Source organism: Danio rerio, chromosome 24 (assembly GCF_052040795.2).
Source record: "Danio rerio strain M-AB ecotype USA chromosome 24, GRCz13ab, whole genome shotgun sequence".
Lineage (NCBI taxonomy): Eukaryota > Metazoa > Chordata > Actinopteri > Cypriniformes > Danionidae > Danio > Danio rerio.
In genome coordinates this window covers 39,500,863-39,517,500 of record NC_141044.1, presented here as the reverse complement: position 1 = coordinate 39,517,500, position 16,638 = coordinate 39,500,863, and the positions used below count along the sequence as shown (strand labels likewise).

The 16,638-nt window shown below is 33.9% G+C and overlaps 3 protein-coding genes across 19 annotated transcripts in view; 1 reads left to right on the top strand and 2 right to left on the bottom strand.

The window, feature by feature from the left end:
* fmnl1b (formin-like 1b) overlaps positions 1-8,942 on the top strand; it is a 50,949-nt gene extending 42,007 nt beyond the window's left edge. For 2 of the 3 annotated variants that reach the window (NM_001442558.1, XM_087308083.1), the window contains 6 exon segments: positions 769-898; positions 1,499-1,662; positions 2,326-2,427; positions 5,126-5,224; positions 5,851-5,956; positions 7,536-8,942. In NM_001442558.1, the coding sequence (NP_001429487.1) occupies positions 769-898; positions 1,499-1,662; positions 2,326-2,427; positions 5,126-5,224; positions 5,851-5,956; positions 7,536-7,636 (702 nt within the window). In that variant the 3' untranslated portion in view covers positions 7,637-8,942. 3 annotated transcript variants of the gene reach the window in all.
* Positions 1-16,638, bottom strand: part of map3k14b (mitogen-activated protein kinase kinase kinase 14b) — a 471,535-nt gene that overhangs the window by 245,038 nt on the left and 209,859 nt on the right. The gene's annotated exons all lie outside the window — the stretch shown is intronic.
* srcin1b (SRC kinase signaling inhibitor 1b) overlaps positions 2,568-16,638 on the bottom strand; it is a 133,471-nt gene continuing 119,400 nt past the window's right edge. For 6 of the 11 annotated variants that reach the window (XM_087308854.1, XM_087308864.1, XM_087308865.1 and 3 more), the window contains one exon: positions 7,159-7,632. Coding sequence is in view for 4 of the 11 variants with exons in the window: in XM_087308865.1 (XP_087164991.1) it covers positions 7,600-7,632 (33 nt within the window). In the remaining 7 variants the exon portion in view is untranslated. Of the gene's footprint in view, positions 2,591-5,951; positions 6,043-7,158; positions 7,633-16,638 lie in introns of those variants that run through there. The other 5 variants (XR_015524578.1, XR_015524577.1, XM_087308871.1 and 2 more) reach the window with 5 other exon arrangements.

Below are 16,638 nucleotides of genomic sequence, written 5' to 3'. Positions count from 1 at the left end.
TTTATTCCGCTGTCGTGATCTCTGATAAATAAGAGACTAACCCGAAGGAAAATGAATGAATTGTTGAAATATTTTATAATGTTTAAGTAAATACTGTTATTAAATATGTGAGTTTTTGGAACTGTTTTATGTGTTAGGATGTTTTATACGCTAGCATGTCATTACAAGTTGTATCAAAGTTAATTGTTTCACATAAAAAAAGAAAGGATGACATTACAAGCCATGTTTCCATCCACCTGTTTTCATGCACATTTTGGATTGAAAAATTATGCCTTAAAAAAAGCATGAGCCTAACCTTTGAAAATAGGATAAACCTTTTATATAATAAGGAAAAATGTGCAGAAACTACCATAGTATGACTTACCGAAAAAAAAAAACATGCGGATTAAACAAGTCATGTGATTTATTTTTATTTTAATGAGATCTGATGATAAAAATGGCTGTGATGGACGGCTTTAATGGACAAACCAGCATTTCGAGCACATTATAAAACATCTGAAATGTTGTTTTGGACATTCTCAAATCCCTCAGCCAAAGTCTGTCATCACAGTGGTTTAGTTTTTTTATTATTATTATTATAAGTGATGTTTTTTTCTCTTTGACTCATTGCATGGAAATGCTGCTTTTGCAGCGATATTCCAGTTTTGCATCTTTAGACTACCGACATATAAAATTTGATTTACAATTGCCATTTCAAGAATTTCAGCTAATTTTTTGTCATTTGAAGTCTCATTTGCTGTTGTTTAACTACTGTACATGTTTTGTCAGCTTCTGGACATGAAGTCTACAGACCGCAAACAGACGCTCCTGCATTTCATCGTCAGCATCATTCAGGACAAATACCCTCAGCTCAGCAACTTCCACACCGAACTACACTTTCTGGATAAAGCAGCACTCGGTGAGTAAACACACAAACACACGCATCAGCTAAAAGTGTAACAGATCTGAAGCATATTACAGTGATTTTTATTTGAAAAAAATGTTATATATTGTATACAGTATTATTGATTATTAATATTCTTAATTTTGTACTGATCTCAATTGCTATGATGCCAATTCAGGTTTTGTTTGTAATTTTTATCCTTATTTAAAATATATTTTTTTGAAATATTGACTGATTTCATTAGTTTTATTCTTTACACACCTTTAAAATAATTAAATCAAATGTTTTTAGGTGTATTTTTCTATTTATTAATATTTTAATACAAATAGTTTCACTTTTCTCTCTACATAACTGTAGTTGATCAAAATATTTATTTAAAAGTTAATATTTTGGTTTGTTAGGTTAAATTTACACCTCAAGTGTCTTATATTTTAACATAAAATAGTTTTTAAATGTATAAAAATAGTTTTTAGTATTTATATACTTAAGTATTTTGTGATTATTTATTAAATATTTTATGTAAAATCAAAAGTTTGAAAATGTATAACCGTCGGTTCTTTAAATATAATGTTTTAGTGTTTGTGCTGTAGTTAAATCAATGTATGTGTGTGTCAGTGTCTCTGGACAGTGTGCTGTCGGACGTGTGCTCTCTGCAAAAGGGGATGGATGTGGTGTGTAAAGAGCTGGAGCAGCAGCAGAACAGCAGCGTCCTCACACAGTTCATCTGCACTAACAGAGGCCTGCTGGACACACTCATCAAGGACAGCACAACAGCACAGGTCAGAAAACACCTCCACACACAGACACACACAAATACAAACACATATAGACACACACAGACATACAAACACATACTGACATACACAAACAGACACACACATACCCTTGCACAGACAAATATGCACAAACACAGACAGTCTCACAAACTCAGACACAAACATACACTGTGTCTGCGTTTGTATGTGTGTTTCTGTGTGTCAATTTGTGTTTGCCTCCGAATGTGTGTGTCTGTGCATGCCTATACATGAGTCTGTAGGTGTGTATCTGTACCTGTTTGTGTCTGTTTATGTGTGTTTGTGCCTGAATATGTGTCTGCATATTCATTCTGGATATGCATATGTGTGTTTCTGTACATGTGTGTCTTTATCCGTGTGTATTTGTACACATACACACACACATTGAGTTTTCATGTTTTATAGTGTCTTCCCATAGACGTAGGGATTTTTACACTGTACACACGGTATATTGTATCCCCCTACCCCAACTCTATGCAGTTTTACAGTTTGACAATTCTTCAACGTGTGACTTATAAGATGTTTTCCTCAGGGGGACAAAATAAATGTCCCCACAAGGTCACAAATCACTGATATTACTACACATGAGGGAACCACACATACACAAACACACACACACACTAACACCTTCTGCATGTGTGTCCACAGGAAGCCTATCAGTCTGTGGTGGAGTATTTCGGAGAGAATCCCAAATCCACTCCTCCGTCCGCCTTCTTTCCCGTCTTCACACGCTTCATCAAAGCATACAAGGTGGAGAAATCATCACACACACACTGATCATCTTAAACACATACTGTACATTACACTGCTGTCGCTGTGAGCCAACAAAACCATGAAGATGCTGAAAGCAAGCAAACAAAATACTTTGATAGACTTAAAGTCAAACTTACTTGCATTTTCACTGACACAGCATCTGAAGTAGACATAATAAGAGTGAAAATATGAATGAAGCAGTATTTTCTTGTAGACAAACTCCACTAGTACTAGTCTTTCTTTTTGAACTTGAAACTTTTAAATAAATAAAAAATATACAAATATAAAAAAATATACAAAATATACATGTTCACCAACCGTTCTGAATCAACCAGTCTAACAGGGGTCACCAATCTCGTTCCTGGAGGTCCGGTGCCCTGCAGGGTTTAGCTCCAACTTGCCTCAACACACCTGCCTGGGTGTTTCAAGTATACCTAGTAAGACCTTGATAAGCATGTTCAGGTGTGTTTGATTAGGGTTGGAGCTAAAATCTGCAGGACACCGGCCCTCCAGGAACATGTTTGGTGACCCCTGGTCTTGAAGTTTCTCTTCCTCTCCATCATTGTCTTGAACATGTAAAATTAAATCCACTGCTGATCATTTCTGACATGTTTTGCTGTGTGAGATTTGCTTATGTTGTGTCTGAAGTGTCAGAATAGCGACTGAAGTCTCCGCCCCTTTCTGGAAACCAGCAGCTCATTTGCATTTAAAGGGACGTGCACAAATATGTGCTTTTCTCACAAACGAATAGAGGGAAATTTGACAAGCTATTGTATAATAAATGGTTTGTGAGATATTTTGAGGTAAAACTACTAGAGTTTGGTGATGTCGACCAATTTGAAATCGTACGATGTCTAATGTGAAACATCGCGATGGACAATGGCATTGTCGTCTTAGTCAGAGGTGAATAATTTTTTTTAAGAATAATTAATACATTGATAAAGAATAGGTTATTTGTAGCCTACCGCTTCAACCTGACCCACATGGTCTTTGTTTTACCCATAACCAAATCCTAAATAAATCAAGATAAGTTACACACATTTTACCACCTGTCAATCACTTTTTCCGCCTGACTCTGCCATGAATAGGCAGAGAGATCTGTGTCGTTTTAATGGCGTCATGATTGGTAAAAAAAAAGGTGCACAACCAACAGCAACCAACCAACAGTATCTGAGGTTTTCGCTAAAATGACTAAGTTCAAGCGTGAAAGTCAGTCGTTAGATAGAGACACGATTAATTTAATATCACGTTTAACAACTATAGTGAGACACTATTCAGTGGTACATCCTTGATAAACTGTCCGACGTGCACTGCTCTCTGGGGTTTTGTGCTCAAAGCACCTGCTGACTGCTGGAGCTCAGACGTGCGCATACGCTGCAGTGCATAACAGAGTGTGTGTGTTGTCACGTGATGTGTGTTTTCAGCGCTATAGTGTGGACAGAAATATTTTTAGTAATGCTAGATGAAACCCCAGTGTGGATGTGGATCGTTTTCGTTCATATTAGATGTATGAGCGTGTGGGTACTTTTCACGAGCAGGTTGCTACTGCAGCAGGGGCAGGGCGGAGGATTGCGATGACAGCTCAGCATCATGATATCTATCATCCACAGCCATATCACCCTGCAGCCCAAGACCGGTTACTCACTAAAGCTAAGCAGGGCTGAGCCTGGTCAGTACCTGAATGGGAGACCACTAGGGAACACTAGGTTGCTGTTGGAAGTGGTGTTAGAGAGGCCAGCAGGGGGAGCTCAACCTGTGGTCTGCGTGAGTCCTAATGCCCCAGTAAAAGTGAAGGGGACACTAAACTGTCAGTGGGCGCCGTCTTTCGGATGAGACGTTAAACCGAGGTCCTGACTCTCTGTGGTCATTAAAAATCCCACGGCACTTCTCTTGAAAGAGCAGGGGTGTAACCCCGGTGTCCTGGCCAAAGTCCCTCTATCGGCCCATACGATCATGGCCTCCCAATCATCCCCTTCCACCGAATTGGCTCTATCACTGTCTCTCCACTCCACCAATAGCTGGTGTGTGGTGAGCGCACTGGCGCCGTTGTCCTGTGGCTACCGTCACATCATCCAAGTGGATGCTGCACACTGGTGGTGGTGTGGAGAGACCCCCCTCATGATTGTGAAGCGCTTTGCGTGTATGGCCATACACAATAAATGCGCTATATAAATACACATTACATTACATAGGCGATGGATGACGGCATCGTCTATCGACTAAACCCTAAAAACTACACGCACACACATTCTGGGGACATCATAGATTTATTTGAAATCTTATGAAAAGGGGCCTAATATTTTTCAATCATGCTTTAGTTTAGGGTATATATATCTTGCTATTAATTAACCGTTAACTATCACTTTTGGCTCAATAAACTCTTAATTTTGCGATTATAAATAGTTATTAAGGTTGCAGTATGGTTATTGGCTAGGATTACGGATGTAGAATAAGATTATGGACATGTACTTTATAAGCACTAATAAAAATCCAACATCTTAATAATAAACAGGTAATAACCCCAATAGGTTATAGTGAGCATTGATCCTTAAATGTTTCTACTAATGGTACATACTAACTAAAACTATTTCCATTAAAAGAACAATGTAATATAACACATTTACGGTAATCTAAAATAGATGTAAAAAAGATATACTTGTGTATAAATGTTGAAATATTTGGTGTGTGTGGTCAGCTGTGTGAACAGGAAATTGATCAGCGGAGGAAAAGACTCTCTGACAGTGAAGAAACTGCAGATCTGAAGTTCTCTGATGCTCCGGTGCACAGGCAGAAGGTAAAGAAACACGCACACACGCACGCACACACACACAGTTGACAGATAAGCCAAAATTCTGGTCAATATTGGTCAAAATACATTCGTTAACTGAAATATCAAAAATTTACAATACGATGGCGCAGTGGGAAGCACTCACAGCAAGAAGGTCACTAGTTCGAGTCTCATCTAGGTCAGTTGGCATTTCTGTGTGCCTGTATTCCTCGTGTTCACGTGGGTTTCCTCCGGGTGCTGCAGTTTCCCCCACAGTCCAAACACATGCGGTATATTTGAATTTAATAAGCTAATTGGCCGTAGCGTATGTGTGTGAGTAAGAGTGTATAGGTGTTTCCCAGTGTTGGGTTGGAGCTGGAAGGGCATCCACTGCGTGAAAAATTTGCTGAATACTGTAAGTTGGCGGTTCATTCCGTTGTGGCGACCCCTGATTAATAAAGGGACTAAGCCGAAAAGAAAATTAATAAATGAATGGAAATGTCTTCACAAAAAAAAACTGACAATGAAATGAACTAAAACTGAACTGAAATTTACAGCAAATGTAAAAATAGTATTGAAATAAAAAACTAATTAAATATGCTAAACTGCAGTAGAATAACCTTGCAATGTGTGTGTGTGTGTGTGTGTGTCAGCCGCTGCGTTTACCTCAGCTGGATCTGATATCGGAGCTGAAGCGCAGACAGATGTCGCCGCTGGTGCGAGAAGGAAAAGACGGAGCCATCGAGGACATCATCACAGGTCACTTTCAGAGTTTATTACAAATCACCACCATCAACACAATACAGTAGCACACCTGTACACCAGGGGGCTTTAAAAGCGGGTTTCTGAAATGTTAAGGGAAAGGGTTGAAAAATTTAATTGAAAAAATGAAATAATCATTTAATAAATATAATAGGATAACATATCTTAAAATAAATGTTTATTTAATTTGACAATTTCCAATCATTCTGCTTTGTAAAAAGATGAAGACATTTAATTTTATTTTATTGAAAGAAAAGTACTTTAATGATGTGCAAAAAGATGATGTGTCCACTAATAGGAAGCAATTATATATATATATATATATATATATATATATATATATATATATATATATATATATATATATATATATATATATATATATATACACACACAGTATATATATATATATATATATATATATATATATATACACACAGTATATATATATATATATATATATATATATATATATATATATATATATATATATATATATATACATACAGTTGAAGTCATAATTATTAGCCTCCTGTATATTTTTCCCCAATTTCTGTTTAACGGAAAAAATTTTTTTTTCAACACATTTCTAAACATAATAGTTTTAATAACTCATTTCATAACTGAATTATTTTATCCTTGCAATGATGACAGTAAATAATATTTGATATTATTATTATTATATTAGATATTTTTCAACACACTAGTTGTCACGATCATCCAGGCTTGTAGATCGCTAGGAATCATTCACTTTCACTTGCACTACAATCCCATCATGCACCTCACACACACCTGTTCCGGTTTTCCCTTGATTACACACAGCAGGGAGCTGCTAATGGACTGATTACAAGGACTATTTACACAGCATGCACACACTTCTGGGCTGAGTCTTGTTTACTATTATTGTACCATCACAAAGTTTTAATCCTGTCTAGTCATTCCTTTATTGGTCCTTGCCGGGTTTTTCCGTTATTGATTCTTTGTTGATTCTTTCCGTTATTGATTATGTATTGACCATTTGCCTGTTTTTGACTGCGATACTGCATTGTCAGCATCCTTACGTTACACTAGAATTCAACTTAAAGTGACATTTAAAGGTTAATTAAGTTAACTAGGCAAGTTAGAGTAATTAGGCAAGTTATTGTATAACAGTGGTTTGTTCTGTAGACAATCGAAAAAAATATTGCTTAAGGGGGCTAATAATATTGACTGCTTTTATTCTGGTTGAAATAAAACAAATCAGACATTCTCCAGAAGAAAAAAATTATAGGAAATACAGTGAAAAATTCCTTGTTAAACATCATTTGGGAAATATTTGGAAACAATTCCCAGGACGGCGAATAATGAGTCACATTACTGTAGATATTTACATACAGAAGTATAATACATTTATATTTTGAAATAAATGATACAAAACCAAAATCTTTCAAAAATATTCTGACCATTCGTGTAGACGCATTGATACCATGTCTTAAATATGAATGTAAATACATATTCATATTCAATAAATCAAGACCAACAGAACAGATGTATAATATGTACAAAAGTCTTGATGAGCGTCTCTCTCTGTGTGCAGATCTGAGAAATCAGCCGTACATCAGAGCAGACGGAGGACGAAGAAGCGCCAAGTGGAAACCAGCTCAACAACTAGCTGTGTCCACAGACATCTCTCTCTGAAACACACACACACACACACACACACACACACACACACACACACACACACACACACACACACAAACACGTATATGTGGTTTACGAGGACTCTCCATATGCAATAAGTATTTTATACTTTAAAAAGAGCTTGATATATTATATTTTAAATGTCAAAAGTACACATTACCATCATTTTAAGCATCTGAATTACGAGGACCAGGCTTCCCACTCTTTCATGGACACCTAATTCAAGGACTTTTTAAATCACTAATAATTTTAAATTGAGCAGCCTTAATTCACACCCAAAGCATATATAGTGCCACGAAAGTTAATATTTACATTTAAATGTCAGAGTAATGATGTTTTGAATGTGTCATTTTCACAAATGTAGACTGTATTAATGTTGACCGTCACCTTCTAAGTACTCCAATAAAATTAGTTAAATTCAGTATTGGTAATATTCAAATGCGGTTTCTGAAATATTGATCAAATGTGCATTATTTGTCATAGATCTTGTACAAGATTTCAATTTCATTTTCTTAGTTTTTGTTCAGTTTTTGAAAGCAGCACAGTACCGTTATTTAAATAACACCATACACTTTCAATTCAAGTACTTTCGAGGACCGGTGTTTGTTTTAGTTCTTTCCAGGCCTTGAAATTCAAGTACTTTCAAGCAACGCGGGAACCCTGGAGGACACAAGACACATCCTCAAAGTACAACTGGGTCATACCCACGTCATTCTACAACATCATGTCCTTGTAAACCACATAAACAAGTAGACACACACATACACTCTCACATACATAGTCTCACACACACAACACATCAGACCAGGCCAAAACAGTTTACAGTGAACAGGTAAACACACATGAAAATCAGTGAGCAAATACTGATCTTCACCTGAGAAAACTCTTTTACAGTCAATCTCCAGATTTCAGATTTCACCCCAAAACAAAAAAATGTACATTAAAATATGAAGTTATAACTTAACTTAAGCTGCTTTCACACACACTCTGGAAAATGCTCACTGGATCATAGTGTGTTCACACACACACACATCCTGTTAAAAACCTGTAAATGTACATGACGTTAATAACATTGACGAATGCATAAAAACATCAGCCTTCATCATACAGGAGGATAAACACATTTATATCAGAGAGATGTTCTCAGAGTGAACGGAGCTTTAGAAAATATTCATCTTAAAAAATGCTCTATATTTTTTAAATCAACAATCAAATATTTAAAACAGCAAAACTAATTTTAGGATGAAATACGGCATATTCTTTTGTTTTGTTTTTTTAAATAAAATTTCATTGACTGGAAGTGTTTACTGTACATTAATTCATGCATATATATATGCATATATATATATATATATATATATATATATATGCATATATATATATATATATATATATATATATGCATATATATATATATATATATATATATGCATATATATATATATATATATATATATATATATATATGCATATATATATATATATATATATATATATATATATACATATATATGCATATATATATATATATATATATATATATATATATATATGCATATATATATATATATATATATATATATATATATATATAGAAGTTACAGTAAACAGCACTTGGAGGCGCTCAAGCGCAAAACTGTCCATACGAGTGCACATTGAAGATGCCCAGAGGCGATGTGAACGTGGAGCTGCTTATTGCACTGGTGAACAATAATCATGTCTTCATGGCTAGAGCTGGAACTGTTACTTGAACCACCCATTACCACCCACTAACAACAAGAGTGTCAACTTTCTGTCTTCTTTAATGTTACAAGAGGGTGTTAGAAGCTTACAGTTGTGTAGCGCCATCTAACGTCAAGGAGTGATTTTGCATACTCTTCTGCTCGACGCCAGTGAAAATCGCTTGGGTTTGAATCTAGAAAAACATCTCGAAAAACGCTGATGATAAACGCAAATGAAAAGCATCCCGGTGTGTACAAACCTTAACTGTACATAAACTACTGAAAACTAGCCTTGTCTAATTTGTGTATATACCCTCAAAAAATGACGTTTACTGCTTGTTCAAACTACTTATTTAAAATGAGCTGAAACAACTCAATTCTTGAGTTTTTTGGTGGGACAACTAAAATATTTTCTGTTCAATCTACATAAATTTGTAAAAACTAATAAGTTAATTTAATTCCTTCATGTTGTCCGAACACAAATTAATTGTGTGGAACCCAGCATTTCTTTCCACATACAATTTTACACTGTAAAACTGTGTGTACTGTTTTACACTGTTCATAAATAAATAAAAAAAACTGCATGGTAAGACCGTCATAGAAGATATTCACTTTAATAATCACAAAAACAGCACAAGAACATTCAAAACCAACAGTCTCTTGCACATACGTACACAACCAGACGAGGGTTTCTCAACATTAAAACAACGTCTGCGTTAAAACATCTCCATATAGATAATATTTCTAGTGGTCAACACTGCATTCACACTGTAATCCTTATGTTATCACAAGAAAAACAAAAAAAATTTAACCTGGTCGAATTTTTTATGATGGACGAAAGTTTTGTAGGCATCAATAAGATTAACACAACGTGAAGTCAAATTTTTTTTTTAACATGTGAAAATTCCGAACGAAAACTTTGCATTCAGTGTGCTATAACCTTTACACTAGACATTTCCTCTAAAACCAGGCTGATCCCATGAGGAAACGTTACTATTTTATGTTTATGTAATTCTGACGAGTTCAGTCGTACGAAAATGTACGATTTTAAAAAGGAGGTGTGGAACCCAAGCATCATTGGGGCATGAGCAAATCGTACTGAATTGTACGATTGAGATGTACGTATGAATTCATACAAATTAGCCACTAAATCAAAGTTACTAATTGCCGTGAGATTGTGTTGGAAAAATGAGCACATACTATACATCTAACAAAGCCAAAAACTGTTTACAGTAAATATTTAAAGCTGTAAATAGTTTATGACAGACAAAAGTTTCATAGACATCAATCCGATAAACACAACATAAGGTTGAATTAATTTTTTTACATGTGAAAATTCCGATCGGAAATTTCACATTCAGTGTGCTATAACCTTTATACTAGACATTTCCTGTAAAACCAGGCTGATCTCACAAGGAAACATAACTTTTTTACATTTAGTCAGTTAAGCAGCTAATTCTGACGAGTTCAGTCATACGAAAATGTACGATTTTAAAAAGGAGGGGTGGAACCCAACGATATGAATTCATACAAATTAGCCACTAAATCAAAGTTACGAATTGCCGTGAGATCGTGTTGGAAAAATGAGCACATACTATACATCAAACAAAGCCAAAACTGTTTACAGTAAACATTTAAAGCTGTAAATTAGTACTAAACTAAATATTTATTTTGAATGAGACAAAACATTTTAAAAGTCTGTCATGAAAATATGTAAATACTTTTAATACTCTTGATAGTTTAATTTCTTTTATTCTTCAAACGATTAAGGCCCGTTCACACCGGGACGCTTTTTGCTTGCGTTTTTACATCTAGTTTAACGCCTCGTGACTAAATAAAGGGCGTCAATGTGATCGTGCACAATAACGTGCAAAACGCCAGATGTAAAAGTGTCATTTTTAAAGAAACGCCTCATGCTTGTTTTTTTGTTTTGATGCGCCACGTCAAAACTTTCTCCACCAATCAGGTTGACACTTTCGTTCACGTACACGGAGCTGCTGAAGTTACAGTAAACAGCACTTGGAGGCGCTCAAGCGCAAAACTGTCCATACGAGTGCACATTGAAGATGCCCAGAGGCGATGTGAACGTGGAGCTGCTTATTGCACTGGTGAACAATAATCATGTCTTCATGGCTAGAGCTGGAACTGTTACTTGAACCACCCATTACCACCCACTAACAACAAGAGTGTCAACTTTCTGTCTTCTTTAATGTTACAAGAGGGTGTTAGAAGCTTACAGTTGTGTAGCGCCATCTAACGTCAAGGAGTGATTTTGCATACTCTTCTGCTCGACGCCAGTGAAAATCGCTTGGGTTTGAATCTAGAAAAACATCTCGAAAAACGCTGATGATAAACGCAAATGAAAAGCATCCCGGTGTGTACAAACCTTAACTGTACATAAACTACTGAAAACTAGCCTTGTCTAATTTGTGTATATACCCTCAAAAAATGACGTTTACTGCTTGTTCAAACTACTTATTTAAAATGAGCTGAAACAACTCAATTCTTGAGTTTTTTGGTGGGACAACTAAAATATTTTCTGTTCAATCTACATAAATTTGTAAAAACTAATAAGTTAATTTAATTCCTTCATGTTGTCCGAACACAAATTAATTGTGTGGAACCCAGCATTTCTTTCCACATACAATTTTACACTGTAAAACTGTGTGTACTGTTTTACACTGTTCATAAATAAATAAAAAAAACTGCATGGTAAGACCGTCATAGAAGATATTCACTTTAATAATCACAAAAACAGCACAAGAACATTCAAAACCAACAGTCTCTTGCACATACGTACACAACCAGACGAGGGTTTCTCAACATTAAAACAACGTCTGCGTTAAAACATCTCCATATAGATAATATTTCTAGTGGTCAACACTGCATTCACACTGTAATCCTTATGTTATCACAAGAAGTTGCGGATAGTTTTATATATACATTCTAGATGTTGCATTAATGAAAAAATGGGCTCGTGTTTTTTTTATTATTATTATTACAGATCAGACAACAGTGAAAGGATCCGATTGACCCATCTACTCACACACAGCTATATTCATTAATAAAAAAGGCGTCTTTATGAATACAGAAATCCATCTATCTTACACTTGTAAACAGAACGTACAGAGAGAGGATTCTGCATGCACACTGTCACATGCACAGCTCTTTCAGTAGAAAACAAAAGCTTACAAAAAATACCCTAAATCAACATACTTTATGCATGATCGTACAGTTTATATACATGTACAGTACACAGTTCTTCTGTTCTTTTGAATATATGCATTTATATTTATATATATTATATATATTTATATTTTGGAGATGTATCATTGTGTAACACAGCATATGGTGCTTGAGTCTATTCTACTTCAGTTTAAGACTTGAAAATAAAGTTATGAGGTATGTTTGTGATTTACACAACCACCAAAACCAGACTAGAGCTGCTTGTTTTTGTATATCGGATCTATAAATACTGTCTTTTTATTTCGGGATGCACCGATATGGATTTATGAGTGATACCGATAACCGATATATAAGCCGATAAATATACATTTTTATGCATGAACAAAAAGTTCACTGTATGTGTTTGCCTTTTGTTTATGCAATCATGCAGAAAAATGTATATTTATCGACTAATATTTTGGTTATGCAAAAATTATATAGAACTGATCTCTGAACATTATTAATTAACTATTATTGTCTATGGCCAACTTTCTTTTATATAAATGAAATAAAATATAACCAAAATCAAAATATCAGTTAAATAAATAAAAAGTGGCACTTGACAAGCATGTGAAGTGGTTCAACCAGCGGAAATAATAAATAATTTATCGGCTTAAAGATATTGGTCTAATTTTATTATCGGATAACAATAACATTAAAAATAACATTGACAATAAATGCTCATTTTTTATGTTATCATAATCTGTTAATAAAATTAGGATAGTTGATTAATAAAGTTAAGAGATCAGTCCAAAGTTTTCTAATTGTAAAGTTTTAAAATAAAGTCTGTGTTACCGATAACCGACATTTTGGATAGCCGATATATTAGCCGATAATGAAAAAAGCTAAACACAATCATGTTCACTGTATGTGTTTGCCTGTTGTTTATGTGATAATGGAGAAAAATTTACAATTGTCAGCTAATATATCAGCTATTCAAAACTTATCGGTTATATTATCACTGATAATATTTTGAAACTTAAGAGAAGTTTGAACTGACCTCTGAACTTTATTAATCAATTATCTTAATTTTGTAATCAGATAACAAAAAATGGCATCGTTATTCAATAACAAAATTAGGCCAAATAAAGGCCAAAACTTTCTTTTATATAAACAATTTTTTTATTTTATATAAATAATTATTTACTGTCTGACGAAAAAAAAAAAACTATGAATAAAGTAACCAAGTAACTAAACATTAACCACAACCAAAATATCGGTAAAATAATTAAAACGTGCTGGGCAACAAACATGTGAAGTGGTTTAACTAGAGGAAATAATACATTAATTTATCGGCTTAAAGATATCGGCCAAATTTTGTTATCGGATAATAATGCTATTTTGAATGTTATTTGATAACAAAATTAAGACATTTGATTAATAAAGTTTAGAGATCAGTTCAAACCTTACTGAAGCTAAAGTTTTCAAATAAAATGAGCGATACCGATAGCCGATATGTTTTGGATAGCCGATATACTGTACTAGCAGATAAAAAAAGCTAAACACAATCATGTTGACTGTACGTGTTTGCCTTTTGTTAATGCAATCGTGCAGAAAAGTGTGAAAATTTTATATTTACATAATTGTCGTCTAATATATCGGCTAATCAAAACTTATCGGTTATCGGTATCACAGGATTTATTTTAAAACTTTAGTAACTAAACATTAAAAAAAATCTAAATATCAGTAAAATAATTAAAAAGTGCTGGGCAACTAGCATGTGAGGTGGTTTAACTAGAGAAATAATACATCATTTATCGGCTTAAAAATATTGGCCTTTATTGGATAGCAATGCTATTTTACTGTTATCTGATGATAGAATTAGGATATTTGATTAATAAAGTTCAGAGACCAGTTCAAGCTTTTCTGAAGTTAAAGTTTTAAAATAAAATCAGCGATACCAATAACAGATATATTTTAAACAGCCGATATATAAGCCGATAAATATACATTTTTTACAGTTTTCGGCATGATCACATAAATAAAAGGCAAACACATACAGTAGATATCGATACAGCGCATCCCTAATTTATATTTGTGAAAAATAGTGGCAGTGGGGCAGATCTATACAAACCCTTGGCATTCATTACTGTATATATGAATGAGATTATTGAGAAAACAGTCTCTATAATGCGTTCCAGAGACACAAAGTGCTTCACGCGTACATTAAAATGTGCTGTAAGTAACAAAATATATGCTTCTAAAACAAACACACAGACAACCGACTGAATTTGTACAGTATTTGAGCACAGGTTTCTTTCTTGGTGAGATCAGACGTGTACTTCATCTTAGCTTAGCAACAAATTCTGACCTTTTTTTAGTATAAAAATACAAAAGCTCATCTGGTATAAAATATCTAGCTTATAATTAATAAATATTTACCAAGTTGTTTTTGTCAGTCGCTCAAAGAGTTTTGCTATTGCACGTGTAGTTGTGCTAAAGATCTTTATTACGATTCAGATTAGTTAAACACAGTTTTATGATTTGCATTTATGATACTTTATAAAACTGAGCCAAATTACAGATCAGATTAAGGGTGAATCATCCGTCCAGAACATGATGCAGTTATATTTCATGACAAAATAATGAGAGAGAAATTAATTTTATTTTGTGTAAAGAAAATTCTACTTAGTTTGTGTAGTTATGTTTTATTGTCAATATATATATATATATATATATATATATATATATATATATATATATATATATATATATATATATATATATATATATATATATATATATTATAATAAATAAGTATTAATTAAATTAATTTTGGGGCATTTTTCCATCAAATCTCCACTAAAAGTAATGAAAAAAGATTTATGAGAATAAATATTAAATTTTTTAAATACTTTAAGTATTTCCAAAATGATTAAGCTTTTTATTATTGTTGCAGTTTTATTATTATTATTATTTTTATCATCACATTTTCATAATTATTTAAAAAGCTTCCCTCCTAATACTAAATTATATATTATTATATTATTATCATTATTTTAATCCAATAAATATAAACATAAAACCTCTTAACAGTCCTAAAAAGAAGCTTTCTGGACATTAAATGTGTTTTCCTTCTCAATTTGTCGTGTGAAATATCTTCAGGCCATGTTTGAGATTCACCCTTCAAGGCACAGTTCACCCAAAACTGAAAAATCTGTCATCATTTACTTAACCTCCACGTTGAACACAAAAGAAGATATTCTGAAGAATGTTCAAACCATGGAAGTCAATGATTCCGATTTACACAACGTCATGTTAATGTTAATATTAGATGTTAATATTAGGTTAGATTTAGGCTGTGATGTCGGGTGACCAAATATCAATTAATAAAATCACGTTATGTCCAATAACAATGTCAAATTACGCTGATATTTGGTTGTACGTGTTGGTAAGTGACCAAAATCCAATGTCGAACCAACATCTTAAATCAACATCAAATCACTGACATTTATTTGTCAGGTCTGGCAACCAAAATCCAACTTCTGATAGACGTCATAGTGGTAACGTCCACACAACATCAAGCTGTAACATCATTAGGCGTTGATAATTGGTTGTTTTTAGGTTGCGTTGGTAAGTGTCCAAAATCCAACGTCGAGTCAACATCTTAAACCATAGTCTAATTATTGTATTGACGTCTTACACTGACATTTATTCATCAGGTATTATAACAAAAATCCAACTTCTGATAGACATCTAGTGATAACGTCCACAAAATATCAAGCTGTAACATCATTAGGCGTTGATATTTGGTTGTGTTTAGGTTGCGTTTGTGTCCAGAATCCAACAGAGCCAACATCTAATCATTGTTTTGATGTCAAATATTGGCATTTATTTGTCAGGTATGGCAACCAAAATCCAACTTCTGAAAGACGTCAGTGATAAATTCCACACATTGTCAAACTGTAACTTCATTAGGCGTTGATATTTAGCTGTTTTTAGGTTGGGTTGGTAAGTGACCAAAATACAACGTCGAGCCAATGTCGAATCATTGCATTGATGTCATATACTGACATTTATTCGTCAGGTCTGGCAACCAAAATCCAACAT